The 19,294-nt window shown below is 32.9% G+C and overlaps 2 protein-coding genes across 3 annotated transcripts; both read right to left on the reverse strand.

Annotated features, from left to right (window-relative positions):
• Positions 1-4,200: 4,200 nt before the first annotated feature.
• Positions 4,201-6,462, reverse strand: LOC112801599 (uncharacterized). 2 transcript variants are annotated; one of them, XM_025844421.3, is made up of 2 exons: positions 6,349-6,462; positions 4,201-5,598 (listed from the first exon to the last, which is right to left on the reverse strand). In XM_025844421.3, exon 2 carries the CDS (start codon positions 5,415-5,417, stop codon positions 4,374-4,376), a length of 1,044 nt encoding a protein of 347 aa, XP_025700206.1. In that variant the 5' UTR covers positions 5,418-5,598; positions 6,349-6,462; the 3' UTR covers positions 4,201-4,373. The 2 variants fall into 2 exon arrangements, with proteins under 2 accessions (XP_025700206.1, XP_025700205.1); XM_025844420.3 differs by having other exon boundaries at positions 4,201-6,456.
• An 11,889-nt stretch (positions 6,463-18,351) lies between these two features.
• On the reverse strand, positions 18,352-19,281 carry LOC112803552 (F-box/kelch-repeat protein At3g23880-like). The gene has a single exon (XM_025847038.1). The coding sequence runs from the start codon at positions 19,279-19,281 to the stop codon at positions 18,352-18,354; it is 930 nt and encodes a 309-aa protein (XP_025702823.1).
• Positions 19,282-19,294: the final 13 nt, after the last annotated feature.

The following is a 19,294-nucleotide window of genomic DNA, read 5'->3' on the forward strand; positions in this document are numbered from 1 at the left end:
AATTTGGACAACACTGCTAACCTTTCATTTAGTTGTTGGACTTCCTTAAGGTAAGTGGGGCTTTTCATCTTTAATATGTCTGTGCATTTATTTGGGTTGGCCTCAATGCCTCTTTGAGTGAGCATGAAGCTTAAGAACTTTCTTGCTTCCATTGCAAAGGTGCATTTTGAAGTATTCAATCTCATCACATGCTTCCTTATTGTGGAGAACACCTCGGCCAAGTCGGTCAAAAGAGCAAAATCGTCCCTGGTCTTAACGAGCATATCGTCCACAAATACCTTCATTAGTTTTCCAAGGTGAGATAAAACACTTTATTCATCAGTCGTTGGTATGTGGCTCTAGCATTCTTTAATCCAAAAGGCATTACTACATAACAATAGTTAGTCTTTGGAGTAATGAAAGAAGTCTTGTCTTGATCTGACTTGTACATTGGGATTTGGTTGTATCTCGAGTATGCATCCATAAAAGATAGATATCTATACCCTGAGGCTGAGTTGACCAGGGCGTCAATACTGGGGAAAGGGTATAGATTCTTGGGGCAAGCTTTGTTGAGGTCGGTGTAATCCATACACATATTCCATTTCCCGTTTTGCTTTTTTTACAAGGACCAAATTAGACAGCCACAAAGGATATTTTACCTCCCTTATAAACCCAACTTCTAGCAAGGCTTGCACCTGTTCTTTCACGACCTGCGTCTTTTCAGTACAGAATTTTTGTCACTTTTGCTTAACGGATCAGGAACCTAGATAAACTGCGAGCTTGTGAGACATGAGGTCGGGATCTATACCGGGTATATCAGAGGCTTTCCAGGCGAACATGTTGGAATTCCTTTGCAAGAGATCAACAAGCTTTACCTTTAGACTTTCTTTGACTGGTCTCCGATTTTCACCTTTTCTAACTTTCCTTCAGGTTGGGACATAGCTCTTCTCGAACTCAGACACTGCTGAGCTCAATAGTGTTGACTTCTTTACCACTTGTACTGCCTCTTAAGTTTAGACTTTCATTGTAAAACTTTCTTACTAATTTCTGGTCTCCTTTTGCACTAGAAAATCCTTCTGCAATTGGGAATTTTATATATAGGTAGGGTATATAGACAACAACAGTTAGTCAGTTTAAGATGGTCTAACCTATTAAGGCATTGTAAATAGATATGACGTCAACCACAATGTAGTCAATGCTTAAAGTTCTTGATTTCGTGCCTTTTCCAAAAGTGGTGTACAGCAAGATAAAACTAAGAGGTCAGATCGTCATGTCCCATAACCCAAAAAGGTTGTCTGGGTATGCCTTCAAGTCCTTTTCTTCTAGTCCGAGCTTGTCAAAAGCTTGTTTAAATAGTATGTCGGCCAAACTCTCTTGGTCTACCAAAGTTTTATGGAGGTTTCAATTATCAAGAATCATTGTAATTACCACAAGGTCGTCATGACCAGGTGTCATCCCTTGCGCATCTTCTTTGGTGAAGGAGATTGTAGGTAAGTAAGAAAATCTACTATCTTCCCTAACTTGATACACTTCTTTGAGATGCCTTTTGCGTGAGGACTTAGTAATTCCTCCTCCTGCAAATCCTATATTTATCATGTGTATGTTTCTATCAACGGTTTATGGGGGTTGATCTCACCGTCGTCCGTCGTCATCATCTCTTTTTCTTTTCCTTTGGTCATCCGACCTCTCTGTGAGGTATCTTTCTAGCTGACCTTTTCTGGCTAGCTTTTCTATGACATTCTTTTGATCATAACAGTCATTGATAGAATGTCCATATAACTTGTGGTACTCGTAATATTCTATCCGACTTTCAGCCTTTTTGTGCTTGATGGGGCGATGAGGTGAAAGTTTTTCAGTGTGACAGATCTCTCTGTAGACATCAACAAGAAATTCGGAGGGGGAGTAGTTGTGATATGTCTGAGGTTTCTCTGAATTGTACTCCTGCTTTTTCTTTGTCTCCTTTTCCTTGTCTTGAGCTTGGTAGGGAAGGATTGACCTTGGGACTATTTCTCTAAGTTAGGAGTTCCCTTCTATGTTAATATACTTCTCTGCCCGCTCTTGTACTTCATACATGGAAGTTAGGTGTCGCTTGGATATAGATTAGAAAAACGGCCCTTCTCTAAGGCCATTAACCAACCCCATTATCCCTGCTTCAAGAGGTAAGTTTGTATTCCCAAGCAAGCTTTGTTGAATCTTTTCATATAGTATCAGAGTATTTCTCCAACTTTTTTTATTAACCCCTAGGAGACTTGGGAGCATGTTTGACTTTATCTTTCTGAACTGAAAATTGAGTAAGGAACTTCCTTGTCAGGTCATTAAAGCAAGTTACTGATATGGGTGGTAAGTTGTCAAACCACTTCATTGCTGCTTTAGTCAACATTGTCGGGAAGGCCTTGTAACGAGTTGCATCGAAGCATCAGACAGGTACATCCAACTTTTGAAATTACTAAGGTGATGTCTCGAGTAAGTCGTTCCGTCATAGAGATCCATGTCGGGGGCTTTAAAGTTCTTGGGAACCTTGGCTCGCATGATTTCTTCAATGAATAGATCCTCCCGTTCGAAAGGAATTCCCTCCCAACCCGTCTGATTGCTCCAACTTCGAAGGTCAGCCTCTAATTTCAAGAGCTTTTCCTCCAGCTCTCTTCGTCATCGTCTTTCTTTTCGTAATTCTCTTTCTGCTTCTCATTACTGTTTAACCTCCTGCTCGAGTTGTTCCAATTGGCCGCGATGCCCGTGTACGAGTCCTAATATCTCCATCGGATGAGGAGGTTCTTCTTCTTCGGGTGGATGGACTTCTGAATGAATTCGACGTGGATGAGGGTTTCCTGACATTCCCTCCCCATGTGGACCACTCGTTCTCTCTTGTTGGGGAGGTATCACGAGTGCTCTCTCGTCGTTGTGAGGCTTTGGCTCAGATTCAGAAGCCGTATGTCCATCTTCAAATTGTTCATCCGCCACAGATAGAAGTAGACTTCTAGGTCCCTAGCAATGACACCAATGTTTTGAGGGTTACTTGAAATGGTGATTTGGGTCTGAACGTGAGGTCTAGGCTCTATTTGAGGCAGCGTCCGACTTGTGCAGTTACCACCCCCTCCTCCTCACGAGGAACTCGGATTGCGGCACTTCAGCACCTGTACAACTCAGACGCTGCCTCAAAAGGAGCCTGGACCTTATGTTCAAGCTCAAATCATTATTTCAGATAACCCTCGAAACAACTGTAATATAACAAAATTTTGTATAATTTTTATTTACAAACTTTTTATTTATCTAAGTTACCCTAAATCTTTTGCTTTAATAATGATAATACTAACAAAGGAAGGGTGAGTCGGTGATTCTTGAATCATGATGGTTCTAATAAAAAGTAATTTTCCCATGGTGCGTCAAACAAATGTTTCAACCACAAGAAAAATTCAAGAAGCACATGCTTTTTTTCACTAGCAAAGGATTAGGACTCGTTAAAAACAAAGGGAATTAAAACTCTGTGGTGATGAGGGAACTAAGCATAAGCATTAAGCAGCCTCCTCTCTCTCTCTTTGTATACCCTTCTTGGTCGCCGCACATGTCGCGGCCTCGAGGGCCTTTGACCATAGTGTCATGTCAATTTCATCATGCCATTAATTCCAACGTACACTATACTTGGACACCACACATTCTTGTACTTTGTATCTAATTAAGTAACATTATTATATGGCTTTATTAATCTTTAAGAAAACCATTTCCTTTTTTTAACCTCTCTAAATGCTTCTCCCACATCCTATCATATTTTTCATTTTTTTTTTCTTAAACCATTTTTATAGCACTATGTTATGGTACACTTAAATTTAAGCGTATTCAACAATACCCATGATTCCCGACTCAGTAAACACTTATGAGAATTTATAGACGTCTACTAAAAAGCTCTCAAAGCAGAAAATAATAATAATAATAATAATAATAATAATAATAATAATAATATCTTCCAAGATTTTACCATTTGTACTAACTTTCTGATTAGCACCTTCATAGCTCTATTTAAAGGTGGTTGTTGGTTCTGATCTTTTCCAAGAACAACACGTAACTAAAAAGCAAGTTTTGGTCAGAGTTTGATTTAGAAAGAGAAACTTGAAATCCTTTTTTCATAGTCGTGCTTCCCAAAGACTAGTCACGGATTGAAAACACATGAACTGAAAATCTGGACACTGGGTTTAGAAATTATTAAATATGCTAATATTTGAGTAAATATTATAGACTAACCATATAATTGAATTAGTAGAGCAATGTTTTCAACATTTCCGCCGGTAACATGAAAAGAGAAACATTCTCAACACCAATTGAATCAATGATAAAGAGAATAATATAATTCTCAAATCAATTATTTCCTAACCAAAATAATGCAATCTAAAAAAGTTTGTGATTCAAAAAGGTGCATCATCAACAGGAGCAGGTAAATTGAGATCAATTAGGCATGGAGCAACTGTAGCAGGAGCTGGCCTAATGACCAGTGTGTTCTCTTCAGATCCTCCAACAAAATGTGATCTTTTGTGACCCCCCAATGCTTGTCCTGACCTAAACATTTTGTTGCAAATTGGACACTCATGTTCCTTGTTCTTCTTTGACTTCAACTTCTTCTTCTTACTCTTTTTCTTAGTCTTACCCTTGTTGTTCTCGTTGATCTTCTTGTTGCAGCGAGATTTTGATGCATTAGCAGCTGCTGCAGGGTATGAATCAGTGTCTGTGCTGTTGTTATTAAACTCATCGATTTCAAATGCAGAGAAATCTTCAGTTGTGAAAGACTCAACCTTCCAATGCTTGTCACTGAAACCGGTAATGCCATTTGGTTTGTTCTTCTTCTTGCTCGAAGAATCGTTGGCAGCTGCCATTTTCTTGAACAAGGAATTGTTTCTGCTTCTTACACCACTCCTTGAATCAACATTGTTGTTAACTTCACCATCATCATCATCAGAATCTACATTCTTCTTGGGACCATATCTGAAATAGCCTGAATCCGAATTGTCCGAATTATAACCAATCTCAGCCCCCTTGTGTTGATTCTTCTCATGATCCACAACCATAACCTTATTGTAGGTGTCAACAGAAGGCGATTTCCCCTCAAGAACAATCGACTTGTTATCAGACGACTCAGCGAAAAGCACGAATTGACCCTTGTAGGAGTTATCCTTGGACAGCATCATCAAACACCTAGCAACCTCTTCTTGCTCCTGCTCAACCTCGGACACAGAAGAAGAAGAAGAAGAAGAACAAAAAGGTTTGCGGTTGTTTTTGGAGAGGTTCCTGAATCTCATCCTCTTGGATCTCCTAATTGGAACAGAGGTTTCAGTATCAGAATGACTATCCATAACCAATTTCTGCTTCTCACTAATCCCAGAATTGGATTCAAACTGAAACCTATTATTGGAATTGGAATTGGTTCCTCTTTCTTTCTCTGAGTGACAAGCCATGTGACCACAGAGAGCCTTAAGCGATGGAAAACCTTTTCCACATTCTTTACATAACTTCTTGTGATTGGCATCCACAAAACTCTTTGTTTTCTTCGGATTCTCTCTGAGTCCATAACCATATCCACTACCGCCATAGCTGGAATTAGAACCATTAGTTGCCAAGAAATCGTGCTTCCTCTTCCTGTTAGGATATTCAAACTCGAGTATTAAAGAAGAAGAAGATGAATTGATATTAGCATAGGGCATTGTTGCTGATAGAGAGTGTTCATTCATCATGTGAGTCCTTATGTGACCCCCAAGAGACTTGCCACAAGGAAACTTCTTACTGCAATACTTGCATACAAACCTCCTTTCCTCCATTCTTCAAAGATTTTTCAAATCTTAATCAGATTTCGAATCTTAATTCAATACTTCATTCTTGTTTATTATTATTATTATCCAAAACAACAGAACCGACCCAGAACAAAGAAACAAGAACTAATAAGAAGACAAGACTTACCTCAGAATCTTATTTTTTTGCAACCAGTAATGAACGAAGGAATGAAGCACAAGGAAACCATAATCGAAAGCGGTGAAAGGAGAAAAAAAAAACAAAAAGGATAAGAAGACAGTGCTGTGTGAGGTAAGGGACAAAGCTTTGAGATCAAGCACAGAAACAGATCAGGAAGCTTCTTGCTTTGAATCAGGAGTTGGTTATGAAAGATGATCAGAAAAAAAGAGAACTAATGCGTTTCAGATGTGACAGTTCTCTCACTTTTAAGTACAAAAGAGGATCAGCGACCCACAGAAACAAAACGGCACCAACAAAAACAGAACAGAGAACCCAATTAATTTCCCCTTTTTTTTGTCACAAGCTGCGAAATTCAATGCGGGAATGGAATAAAACCCAAGGGAAAGATCGAATTTTGATGAGATGGGGTTGGTTTGTTACCTGTATTAGAGGCTTTGAACAAGCCCTCAAGAAGAAGTGACCAACGCACACTGTCTCTTTGGTTTTTCTCTTGATTGTGTGTGTTTGTTGTAGTTGGAGGAGAATTCCATGCATGGAATTAAAATAAAATAGTACTACTACTTAAATGGATTAACGAGGTTGGTTCGTACAAAATTATTTTAGAATATTTTGTTGGTGACTAAATTATTTTAGAATATGAATATTCAATTTGTTATTTAAATTTTTTAATTGACAATCCTATTTTTAATTGTACTGTGGATTGAACGAAGCAAGTGTAGTTAGCAACTTAAGCTTAGTTGGCACTGATTCGAAGTTTCAGAACTTTTTGTCTATTAAATAGTCTCGTAATAAAATATGTTTTTTAAGTTTTTTTAATAACTGTTAAATAATCTTTTTTTAATTTTAATTACAAATTAATCTCATATATTTTATTTAATTATAAAAACTATTTTTTATTTTATAAATTATTATTTTATCATTCATTTATTTTGTTTATTAACAATCAAAATAAAAAACAATAACGAATTAGATCTTCTATTAATCGTAATAAACTTTTTGGTCATTCCAATCGATTAAAAGTTTATATTTGATCCGTGATGTTGAAATCGTGTTTATTTGAAAATCAATCGATTGGACTACAGGTTATCACAAAACAATCGATTGAAAATTGCAAGGCAGCATAGTTTTCGCAAAAATCAATCGATTGGTCATATTACCCAATCGATTGAACGATGACTAAATTGTTGGTTTTTAAAAATTCAATTGATTTCTTATACTACCCAATCAATTGAATGCTCCAAAGCAACTTGAGATCTCACAATTCAATCGATTGGTTGTGTTACCCAATCGATTGAAATCATCAAAGCAAGATGAATTTGCTCAATTCAATCGATTGGTTGTGTACTACGCCATTTTAAATTTTCTTATCGTTTTTATAAATTATTATCTTATTATTCATCTATCTTAACTTTAAAATTCTATCTTCAATTTTTAAAACTTTATTTTGATTTAGATACTCTAATCTTATCTTTTCTTTAATATTAACATTATAAATTGGTGAATAATTTATCATCAATTATTCAATCCCACCATTAAAATCGTATATCAATCTCTTTATGTATCATGAGAGAGTGGTGCATGCTTATGACTCAATGCCTGGATAGTTATAATGTCTCTTGACTTACCCTTTTTTGAAAATTATGTATTGGCTGGTAATGAATGTTCTTATTTTTGACAGTGTATTCGTTGCTTGAAATGTTCCTCCTTTTTTAGAAATTCATATCAAACACCCCCAACTGGAAATACGGTGGTGCAGGGGATATGGGCGGTGTAGGAGATATTCAATATTCTCCTGTTTTTATGTGTGCTCAAATGTTTTGTATTGAAATCCAATTATCCTTCTGTACTCTTCATCGTGCAGAATGGCGAATTGCCGAGTGATGCTGGTGTCATCTCTGGAGCTGTGAAACAGATGTTTGATAATGCAGAGCACAACATGAAAGTAACGTTATTAGAGCTTTACAATGAGAAAATAACGAATCGTGTGCCTCCTGAGAAAACTGTAAAATCTGAAGATGATAAATCTAAAAGTCCTATCGCTCTAATGGAGGACTGGAAAGAGGGCTTCCATTGTTAATCTAGGAAGAATTAATTAAAATTTTTTAATATATATACTTCATATATGTCTTAACAATATATGAACAGATTATTAAAATGCTTTGATATATATTGCATGGTATTTTTTTTCTAGTCAAGATTCAATAGAGGTCAAATCTTAAACAAATGAAAAGAACAAAATAGAATGCAAACAAATAAAAAGATATAGAATTTTTTTTACATAAATTAATTATATAAAATAAAATATAATTCAACAAGACATAAAATTTGTATGGCATTGTTGTTGAAATAATAAATGAAAATGACATTACTTTATCATAAAAATATGAGTTATTTAAACTAAAATATCTCTATAGTGCATAGAAACAGAAAAAAAATTGTAAAAGCTTTCAATCAATTGGGTAACACAACCAATCGATTGAATTGGGTAAATCCATATTATTTTAATGACTTCAATCGATTGGATAACACAACCAATCGATTGAATTGTGAGATCTCAAGTTGCTTTGGAGCATTCAATCGATTGGTGGGTAGTATAAGAAATCGATTGAATTTTAAAAAACCAACATTTTAGTCATCGTTCAATCGATTGGGTAATATGACCAATCGATTGATTTTTGCGAAAAACCATACTGCCTTACAATTTTCAATCGATTGTTTTGTGATAACCTGTCGTACAATCGATTGAGTTATGGAAAACCTGAAATTCAATCGATTGTTTTGACAATCTAATCGATTGATTTTTAAATAAACACGATTTCATAGCCTTGGCGAATGTCATGGATCAAATATAAACTTTTAATCGATTGGAATGGCCAAAAAGTTTATTACGATCAATGGAAGATCTAATTCGTTATTTTTTTTATTTTGATTGTTAATAAACATAATAGATGAATGGTAAAATAATAATTTATAAAATAAAAAATAGTTTTTATAATTAAATAAAATATATAGGGTTAATTTGTAATTAAAATTAGAAAAGGACTATTTAATAGTTATTAAAAAAATTTAAAAAATATATTTTATTATGGGACTATTTAATGATCCAAACGTTCTGGGACCATTGAATTCTTAGCCAGCTTAGTTTGCTAAAGCTTTTTGAAGAGATGTTTGTACTTTATAAAAGTTCAAACTCCTCATTTTTTGTCATATGCTCATTTTAAAAGATCGGGATATTTTTAAAAGCACCTAAGATAGTTTGTGTTTTTCAAAATTTAAAAATTTAATATAACCTCATATCATAGCTAATTTTTAAATTTAATGCTTATATTTTTATCTATTATAATATTTTTAAATTTTAAAAACTATTTTATCAAATGTAATTGTTGTTGCTTGTGTTTATTAAAAGTAATTTTTAATTTGATTTACCAAATATAAATGCTACAACTTTTAAAAAATTATTTTTTAAAATTTAACTTTTATAAACTATTTTAAAAAATAAAAATTTTACCAAACTAAGTTTTGGGGCAAAAAAAAAGAAATAAGTCAAGCGAAAAAATAATTTACGTGAATCAGCCAAAACAAAAACTGCTTCATGAATCCACCAATACACGTTTATATGTAGTTCGAACCAGCTTGGTTCGAACTCTATTTCTACATAATTCGAACCAGCTTGGTTCGAATTACACACAAACATACGCACACACTAATTCGAACCAGCTTGGTTCGAATTACACACAGTAATTCATGGTATAATTCAAATTATGCTGTTAAAAAATTAATAATTTATTAAAAAATTTATTAAAAAATTTATTAAAAAAATTAATAATTTAAAAATTAAAAAATATATTTTTTATTTCATACGTTAAAAAAAAGCTAACAAAATATTTAATTATGAGACTTCTTTAAAATATTAATGAGCTATCAATTCGAATTCCATACAATACTTTTCTGTCCATTTTTAATAGCTCATGAACATTTTTTAATAAATTTTTTTAATAATTTTTTTTAAATTATACTACAAAAAATATTTTATGCTATGCAAAAGAATTTAAAAAAAGGCTTAAAAAATGTTAAGAGTACTATAAAAATTTATAATGTTATAATAACTTAGGTAAATATATGCATGTACTCAAATTTTAAATAAAATATTCTACATAGTCAATAATAATTTAGAAATGAAAGAAAATATTTTATTCCATATAAAATAATTAAAAATATATTTTATTCTATACAAAATAATTTTAAAAAATAGCTTAAAAGATGTTATGAGTACTATAAAAGTTTATAATATTTTAGTGATTTAGGTAAATACATGATAAAAATATTTTTTCTTTAATTTCTAAATTATTAGTGACTACGTAGAGTATTTCTTTAATGTCCTAAGTCATTAGGACATTACAAATTTTTATAGTACTTCTAACATTTTTTAAGCCATTTTTTAAAATTATTTTGTATAGAATAAAATATATTTTTTTAATTTTAAATTATTAATTTTTTTATTAAATTTTTTAATAACATTTTTTTAATAAATTATTAATTTTTTAACAGCATAATTCGAATTATACCATGTAATTCGAACCAAGTTGATTCGAATTAGTATGTGTGTGTTTGTGTATAATTCGAACCAAGTTGGTTCGAATTATGTAAAAATGGAGTTCAAATCAAGGTGGTTCGAACTATATATAAATATACATTGGTAGATTCATGAAGCAGTTTTCGTTTTGGCTGATTCACGTAAATTATTTTCTCCCTTGACTTATTTCTGTTTTTTACCCTAAGTTGCTTTAGTATGGAATTATGGATTGAAAAGAGAAGAGTTTCGGAGGCTTCTTTTCAATTGAACCGTCAAGATCTAAAGTTGTACATTTTGTGAGTATGACAGGGAGAATTACCACATAAGACCAATGGAGCGAGAAAATTGGTAAAGTAAAATGATAAATTAAAAAATTTATTATTTTTAAATTAAGATAATAAAAAATGTATTTTATAAAAGTTACAAAATTAATAATAATTAATTTTTTATTTTATTATTTTATTAACTTTTTCATTTTAAAGATTCAAATTTCACACGAAAAAGTGAAACATCTAAACTATGCCATAAAATTTTGTCTTTGTTAGCTTCTTGTAACTTTATTTTTTATTTTTTATTTTTTATTTTTTGGATCATAACTTTTTCTAACTTCTAACTTCTATAGGATGTAAATCTCTAACCGTTATTATTTCTGCTTTTTGGAGCTTAGCTCCCTCAGTTATTTGCAAGCCACCTCGCTTCACCATACCGTATTTAATTTTTACTTTTATGATATTTATTAGTAGGCCTTTACCACGATGTAGAAGTCATATTTTTCACATGCGGAAGTTCAGTGGCTGAGTTAGGTATATACATTGTTTATTGAGATTGAAATACACACAGCATCTTTCTGCGAATGCCACATATATGTTAGATTTAATGTTCTTCTTTAACAGATGTAAATAACGATGATCACATATTTAGATGAATTTTTTTTTTATTTGTTGGTTAACAAAGGTGCAGGTCCTTACAATTTATTTTTCAACGATGATACCCAAAATCATTAACCATCGCATTTCTGTTAAAATATAAAATACGTATTAAAAATAAGTTAAATTATATATATATTTACATAAATACTATTTTTTAATGTGTATATAACATTTTTGTTAGATTTAACGTTCTTCTTATGCTTTATTGATTGATTTATGTTTTTTAGTTTATAATTTAAGATGTGATATTTACTACTCAAAATTTTTATATTTAAATAAAGACTAACCACCAAAAATACTCATAGAAGATATAGTCGCTGACCAAAAGATCCATAATTGATCGAAACTAGGTTGATATCCATATAAGATTAGCTGTTTGTCAAAATTGACAAAACCATGAATGTGCTTGACATAATGTCCACGATGTACCATTGTGACATGACATGTTAATTTCAATTTGTAATCCTATTTTTCTAATTTTGATATTGTGCAAGATACCAACCAAAGCTTTTTGTGTCGTTCTCACTCCAAATTCAACACCTACTCCGAAAGATTTGTCATAGACCATGTCAAGGAAAAGAGCAAGCCCTTTGATTAACAGCAATTGGAGCTTTTCAGGAGATTCAAGTTCGAAAAAGAAGCATGAGAAATTCTGAATTGGAGATGCTACTGTGGTTCGAGTATTCAATGTCCTTTCTGGAAGGTGGGCGACATTTGTGAGGTTTAGTGTTGTCTTAACGGGTACCTATTTATCAGTTAAATAGTGATGTTATTTTATAAACCCATGCTTGCAATTGTTTTTGGTGGGTTGATGAGATTGATGATGAGTGGTAAAGTTTGACAAGAGCTGTGATTGGGAGACAACAAAATAAGCATTAGTATGTTTTTGAAGACACGGAGTGGAATCTAAGCATGCTGGTGAAGATGGAAGAGATAGAAGATGAAATCAAGGCTTTGAGGATTTGGATTGTTGATATTTCATTTGGGTTATTGTTGTGCTTGATGTTTTTCATGTACATTCTTATGAAGATATAACTCAAGAGTTTAGGTATGGAGTTGGATGATGGTTGTTAGCTGCTAATGTATTCTTTGTTGAACCATAATTTTATACCTCGTAATTATTATGTAATTGAACCTTCAGTGAAATGGAATTTGATTTCCTTTCTGCATCTTAAATGATTAAATGGCAGTGTTATGTTAGAGCTAAGGATTAAAATAGATAGTCACTAATTTGATTGACAATCGTAGAAAACAGAATGCAACAAATATAACTGACATTGACTCAGAGAATGATTTTGAAAAACATAATCTGTAATAAATGTTCAACACACTTGATCCACAAAAGACCATTAAAAGGAGCCTTAGGTAAGGTCTACAATAAAGTAGCAAAATAACCTGCTTATGTATTACCCGATGTTCTTGCTCCTGCTTGTACTACATTTACTTGAGTTGATCTTGTCATGCGCCAACTGCTACAAAAGCCTGATTTGGACTTGCAGCCAGTAACTCCTTCTTTCTTTTAAAATTTCTTGAATTGTGGCCGACCTATGTATAATGTTGGTAAACAGTAGTTTAAAAACAAAAATTTGTATATGAAAATCTAATAATACAAACGTATTTTAAGAACTCACTTGAAGACAGAATTTGCATGATGTTACTTGAGTATATTTCCTCTTTGTTCTACATGGATCAAAATTGACTTTTGGAGCATCTCTGTTAGTATCTCTCTTCTTAGTTGGCCTTCTAGGGGACTTCTTGTATCTTACTAGCTAGTAAAATTATGAGATAATTTATACATGAACATCTTTAGTTATTTTTTTTTATTATCTTCATGAATAAAGTTAGTCATTTCCTTGATATAATTGAGATTTTGTATGCTTTAATTAATATTTTTTGGAGTTGCTTTAAGATTTAGTATGTATAGAAAATTATAAAAGATTTTAGACAAAAACAAAGGAAGAGAAGGACAACCAAAGAAGCTCCAGGAAGAACCAAAAAAGGTGGCATGCAAAAGGAAGCAACCCCAGGGAACCAAGAATTGAAAACAATCCCAGGAAAGTTCAAAGAAAATTTGCAACCCTGACCTCTTCATACTCCAGTAAAAATAACTTGAACTATAGAGGTTTAAATGAAGTGGTTCTAACGGGATTAGAAAGTCAACTTTCAGAGCTTTCCAATGATATATAATAATAGTGAACATGCGTCTAACGCAGCTTCCTCCTGTGTTGAATGTAATCCCATCTCAAATCCAATTGAACCATGCGTATAACGCAAAGATCCATGTATCTAACGCAGCTCTGATCCCTCTGACCTCTTTATGCTCCAATGAGCATAAATGAGCTAGAGATGTCTAAATATAGTAGTTCCAACGGCGTTAGAAAGCTAACATTTAGAGCTTTCCAACAAAATGTATATCTCTTGAGTGGACTTAGTCACACCTCCTCCTACATTGAAGGCAGCCACACTCAAGCCACAAAAAGCACTTCTAGGAAAAAAAAAACTATTCATATAACGCATGGGCTAAATTACACTTCCAGTAGGAAACCTCCAACCATGCGTTATACTTGAGACATGATAAACCATTATTTTATGATTTATATTGTGTTTAATTGAGTGGTTTTTATCAAATCTTTGCCCACTTATTCATATGATTTGCATGATTTTACAATTCCTTCCTAGTTTAGTTCTATGGTTGAAAACTTGCTTCCTAGAAATCCTTTTATTGTATATTTTAATTCTCCTTCATACCATTCGGTGCCGTGATCCGTGTATTAAGTGTTTCAGGTTTCATAGGGCAGGAATGTCTTAGAGAATGGAGAGGAAGCTTGCAAAAAGGGAAGGAGCACAAGAAATAAAGGAGACAACCAACGGACAGCGACGCGCACGCATGGCCGACGCGTGCGCGCGAATTGGACAAAATCACAGCGACGCGTACGCGTGGATTGGAGTTCGTGCAAACGACGCGAGCGTGTGCCTGACGCGCACACGTGGAAAGAAAAATCACTGAATGACGCGTACGCGTGACCGACGCGTACGCGTGACATGCGCGATCTGCAGAAATTACAGAATATGCTGAAGACGATTTTGGGCCGCGTTTTGACCCAGATCTCGGCCCAGAAACATAGATTAAAGTCAGGGAACATGCAGAGACTCAGGATATCAGATCATAATTCACTTTTCAGAATTTAGATGTAGTTTTTAGAGAGAGAGGTTCTCTCCTCTCTCTTAAAATTAGGATTAGGATTCCTCTTAAAGGATTTAGGATTTCTTATTATTTCAACTTACAATTTCTTCTAAGTTCCAGGTTTAATGTTCTTTTTATTTATTCTCCCAATTTACTTTATGAACTTTTCCATGTTAGAATTGATATCTTCATTTAATATGATTTGAGGTATTTCTGAGTAATGATTGCTTTCTTTTATTCATATAAATAATTTATATTTTTTCCTTTTAGCTTTGGTTGAGTCATTGGAGACACTTGAGTTATCAAACTATTGTTGATTGAAAATTGGAATTCTTCAAGAATTAATTCGAGTTCCAATAACTCTAGCCTTTTCCAAGGAAAGACTAGGACCTAAGGAATCAAAATTAATTCATCCACTTGACTTACCTTCATAGTTAGAGGTTGACTTAGTGGGAGAAAAATTCAATTCTCATCACAACTGATAAGGATAACTGGGATAGGACTTCTAGTTCTCATACCTTACCAAGAGCTTTTCTAGTTATTAGTTTATTTCTTTTGCCATTTACTATTCTTGTTTTTTTTTCTTATACATTAAAAAACCCCAAAAACATATCTTTTTCCATAACCAATAATAAATCATACCTCCCTGCAATTCCTTGAGAAGACGACCTGAGGTTTAAATACTTCGGTTATCAATTTCAAAGGGGTTTGTTACTTGTGACAACCAAAACTTTTGTACGAAAAGGATTTTCTATTGGTTTAGAAACTATACTCACAACGCGATTATATTTTTAAGATTCTTTACCGATAGAAAACCTGATCGTCAAGACATCATGCGTATAATGCATGGGCTTGGAACAGTTCCGGTGGCCACTTTTCAAGTCATGTGTTCTACTTGCTTCCCTTGCATATAACACATGGCTTGAGCTATCATCCAAGAACTTCACAATTCTTCACTAATCTCTCCAACTTCAGGTGTTTTATTAGTCCAAGATTGAAATTGCAAGCCCATAATTTTAACAAAGCAAGACACCAAATTCTAAATTTCAATTACAAAAAAGATCATTAGCTAATTATGAGTCATTAGAAAAGATTTGATTTGAACTAGATTTGATTTTGTTTTGGTCTAGTTTGAATTTGAATTTTAGGTTTAGGTTTTAAATAAGTTCTTGTCCACAAATCAAGGACATCACATTTTATACTGCACACCACAATTTACAATTTTGTGTTTATTCTACCATGAGCAACTAATTTCATTTGTTAAAGTTAGGAGCTCTGTTCATCCTTTTATAGATTATTAATCTAAGTGTTTTGCTTTATTTGAGATTTAGGCTTTGCTTTATTTCATGATTGAATTTTCGTTCTTCATCCCTAAAGATTTAGAATTGTTGAAAAATATTCTAACTCCGTTTTGGATTCTAAATATTGTTTTGGAAAAAAGTAATATTGGAATTAGCTTGAAAACACTTTCTCACAACTTTTTTATTTAACTAAGAATAGTGTTTTAAAGAGTGTGCGACGCTTTATGATTTCAATTGCACTAGTTTGAATAAGTGACATAAAATTCGGATTAGAAAACTTTTAGAAATCATTCTTTCTTGTAAGTTTCAATTGTTTAGAACTAGTTTGGATAAGTGACATATAATTCAACTTAAGAACTATTCTTGAATCTTATTTGAAACTAAATAAGATTTGTGCTTAACCTCTTTTCTTAAGTAATTGACTAAGGAATTAGTGATTTATTAGGTTAAAGAGAAATTAAATTGTCAAGGAATTAGAATTTGATTATTTATGATTTGTCGTGATTGATCTTTACATGCCTCAAATAAATGAACATAAGAATTATTTTTCTAAGGAGTGAACATCCTAAAACCTTAGCATTCTCACCATCATTGACATCACTCACTGTTTGCCAATTTTATTGTTCTATATTTACACGTTTACTTTGATTCCTCACTCCACTGTATTTGTCTAATTAGAATAATCAATTAATCACTATTGTTTAGTCCTTTAATCCTCTTGAGAATGATAACTAACTCACTGTAGTATTACTTGATATGATTCGATACACTTGTCGAATTTTGATTTTCAAAAAAATTCTGCATTAAGTTTTTTATTCTATTGGCGGAGATTAGTTGAGATTGACAACTATTGATCCTCTAAATTAGACCTTTAATTTTTATTTTTCTTTTTTCTACTCACTGAAATTCTCTCGACTGTAACGTTAGAAATTCAACATCCTGAAGAGGCGAATCGTTTGCCACCTGTCCTCCTCTTATAACTAACTCCTCATTATGTGCTAATAGTAGTTCTTCATTTTGGAAGTTTGTTACTGCATTACTTACCTCAGTCCCTTTTTCATCATTTTTCTTTTTCACAGGAACCTACTTTTTATACAATATATATATGTCTAAAATAAAAATATGCCAAATTATGTACTTTAATTTATTTACAATAAAACTCTACATCCAAGTTATAACCCTAACCAAGTAAAATTTGAGTTTAATTTTTGAATAAAGTCTTAAAAAATCAGTAAATTAAATAGAAAAAACCATAATAAAAAGTAATGAATACAATAAATATTTTTCAAGTGTTCTATAAAGGAATAGAAAATTAAAAAGTATTTCATCAACTTTCACAATCTTATAAAATGAAATCCCTTAAACATTTCTTATATGAATTATGAATTTAATATAAGATACCATAAATATACTTCTTTTTTTTAAAAGGTCTTTTTTCTTAAATCTTTTCCTTTATTGTAATTAAATTTTCCTTAGTTGAACTTGAAATCCACATGCAAAAATATCTAAGTTCATGTTGAAAATATTTTATTATTAACATCTATTGCTTCTCAAACCTGTAGATTCTTTACCATGGTTCTCTACTTCTCTTTCTTTCTGAGTTAATTATGTCGCAATCATTATGTAATTTCAGTTCATTTCTAAGTTAATTGTGTCTCAGTCATTATATAATTTTGATTCATTTTTTAGTGAATTAAGGTGCATTTAGACTCGTTGTCCTGTACAATTCAAAAATCTTTCTCTTCACCTACTGCATTAACAGCAATAACAGCAGCAACAAAAGAATGACGATGAGGAGAAAACACATGAAGAAGAAGGAGAAGGAGAAGGAGAACGAGAAAGAGGAGAAAGAGGAGAAGGAGAAGGAGAAGGATGAAAAAGAGGAGAAGGATAAGGAGGAACAAGAAGAAGACGACGATGACGATAACGTAGCGCGTGAACGTAAATGACTTGGGTGGAAGAATGATGTGTGCACGTGTAATCACGCTCTTTTTAATGAGAGTAGTTTTTGTTGGTGTTAGATCTACTTTGTTGGACTTAGATGACAATATTACTTGGATGTGTAACAGATCTGATTTATTTATTTTTAAGCTTATCATGTATGTGTCTACTTTTGATATAACTAATCTTCATAGTTAACTATACTTTAATGGATGCCTATAATCTTACGGGGTTTATGTGATGATAAAACTTAAATATCAAAACATATACAACATAGTCATATTGTCAATTATTCTAAGTTCTGGAGCCAAGATTTGATATGATAATTGAAAAAAATAAAATTAAAATCAATCAACAAACTACTCAAGCTAAGGAGGAAGGAGCTGAAAAAAATCAAACTAGTTGAGTTGCATATATGGAACTTATTACTAACCTAGCTAACACAACTTGCAAACCCTAACCAGTGCAAGAAACTAAAGAGCATTATTAATTTCTTCATTCAGGCGAAACCAAGCTTTGAACGTAATCATTGACACCCACCCAACGATGATTATTGCAAAGGTTTATGCACTTGCTTACCTCCTTAACTCTTTGATCATACACAAGTAATATGCTATCACATTTGTTATACATCAACAAATAATTACCGTCCTCGGACATGTTAAATTGTGAATAATCCCTGAATGAACAGCTACATGCGTCGATTTGAAGAAAAACATAACTAAATTTCATTAATATAGTCCAAGAATCTTCAACTCCAAATTCCTCAAGCTGCCACACAACAACATGAGTCCCTTCAAAATCATGAAAAACACAGAGGTGATCCTTCAATAGTACGAGCTTTGGTTCTTCACGATTGTAGTCATCAAGATCAACAGGCATTCGCAAAAGCTTGTGCGTTTCTTGCCCTACATGAAGTGAAAAGATCACGTAGTCATCATAAGTGTATTCGAGCTGCTGGATTCTCTGACGATCAATTGGTCCAGGTGGACGAATCGCTAACCAATTAAAAGTGTTGCTCACAAACTGTCCTTCTTCCCAAGAAACGAGATGATCCGGGGGAGTTGAAACGGTTCTCCAGCATGTGTCACCCGGTCTGCTGTAAATTCTCAACTTATTTTTCCATTGTCGACGATTTATTATGTTAGCTACCGCCTTGTAAGTGTTAGTTGAATCGTCGTAGCCTAATCCAAACTTAACAATATATGCACATTCTCTCTCTACATATAAAAGTGGTGACGCTGTAGATATTAACCTTGTAATTGGGTTCCAGAGTCGTACATTGAATACTTTACATTTCATGTCGTAAGAAACAATACTTGAAAGGCAAGAAAGTCCGTTGATTGCACCATTGACCCAGTAACATTCTGTTAAATCTTTTCCAAAACCAAGGGATTGTGCATTAAAGGGAATTGTCTCCTTCATTAAAGAATGAAGA

The sequence above is a fragment of the Arachis hypogaea genome, chromosome 5, assembly GCF_003086295.3.
Source record: "Arachis hypogaea cultivar Tifrunner chromosome 5, arahy.Tifrunner.gnm2.J5K5, whole genome shotgun sequence".
NCBI classification, from domain to species: domain Eukaryota; kingdom Viridiplantae; phylum Streptophyta; class Magnoliopsida; order Fabales; family Fabaceae; genus Arachis; species Arachis hypogaea.

Excerpts from the sequence above, each read along its gene's own strand:
- LOC112801599 (XM_025844420.3), bottom strand. The coding sequence starts at position 5,777 with ATGGAGGAAAGGAGGTTTGTATGCAAGTATTGCAGTAAGAAGTTTCCT.
- LOC112803552 (XM_025847038.1), bottom strand. The coding sequence starts at position 19,281 with ATGAAGGAGACAATTCCCTTTAATGCACAATCCCTTGGTTTTGGAAAA.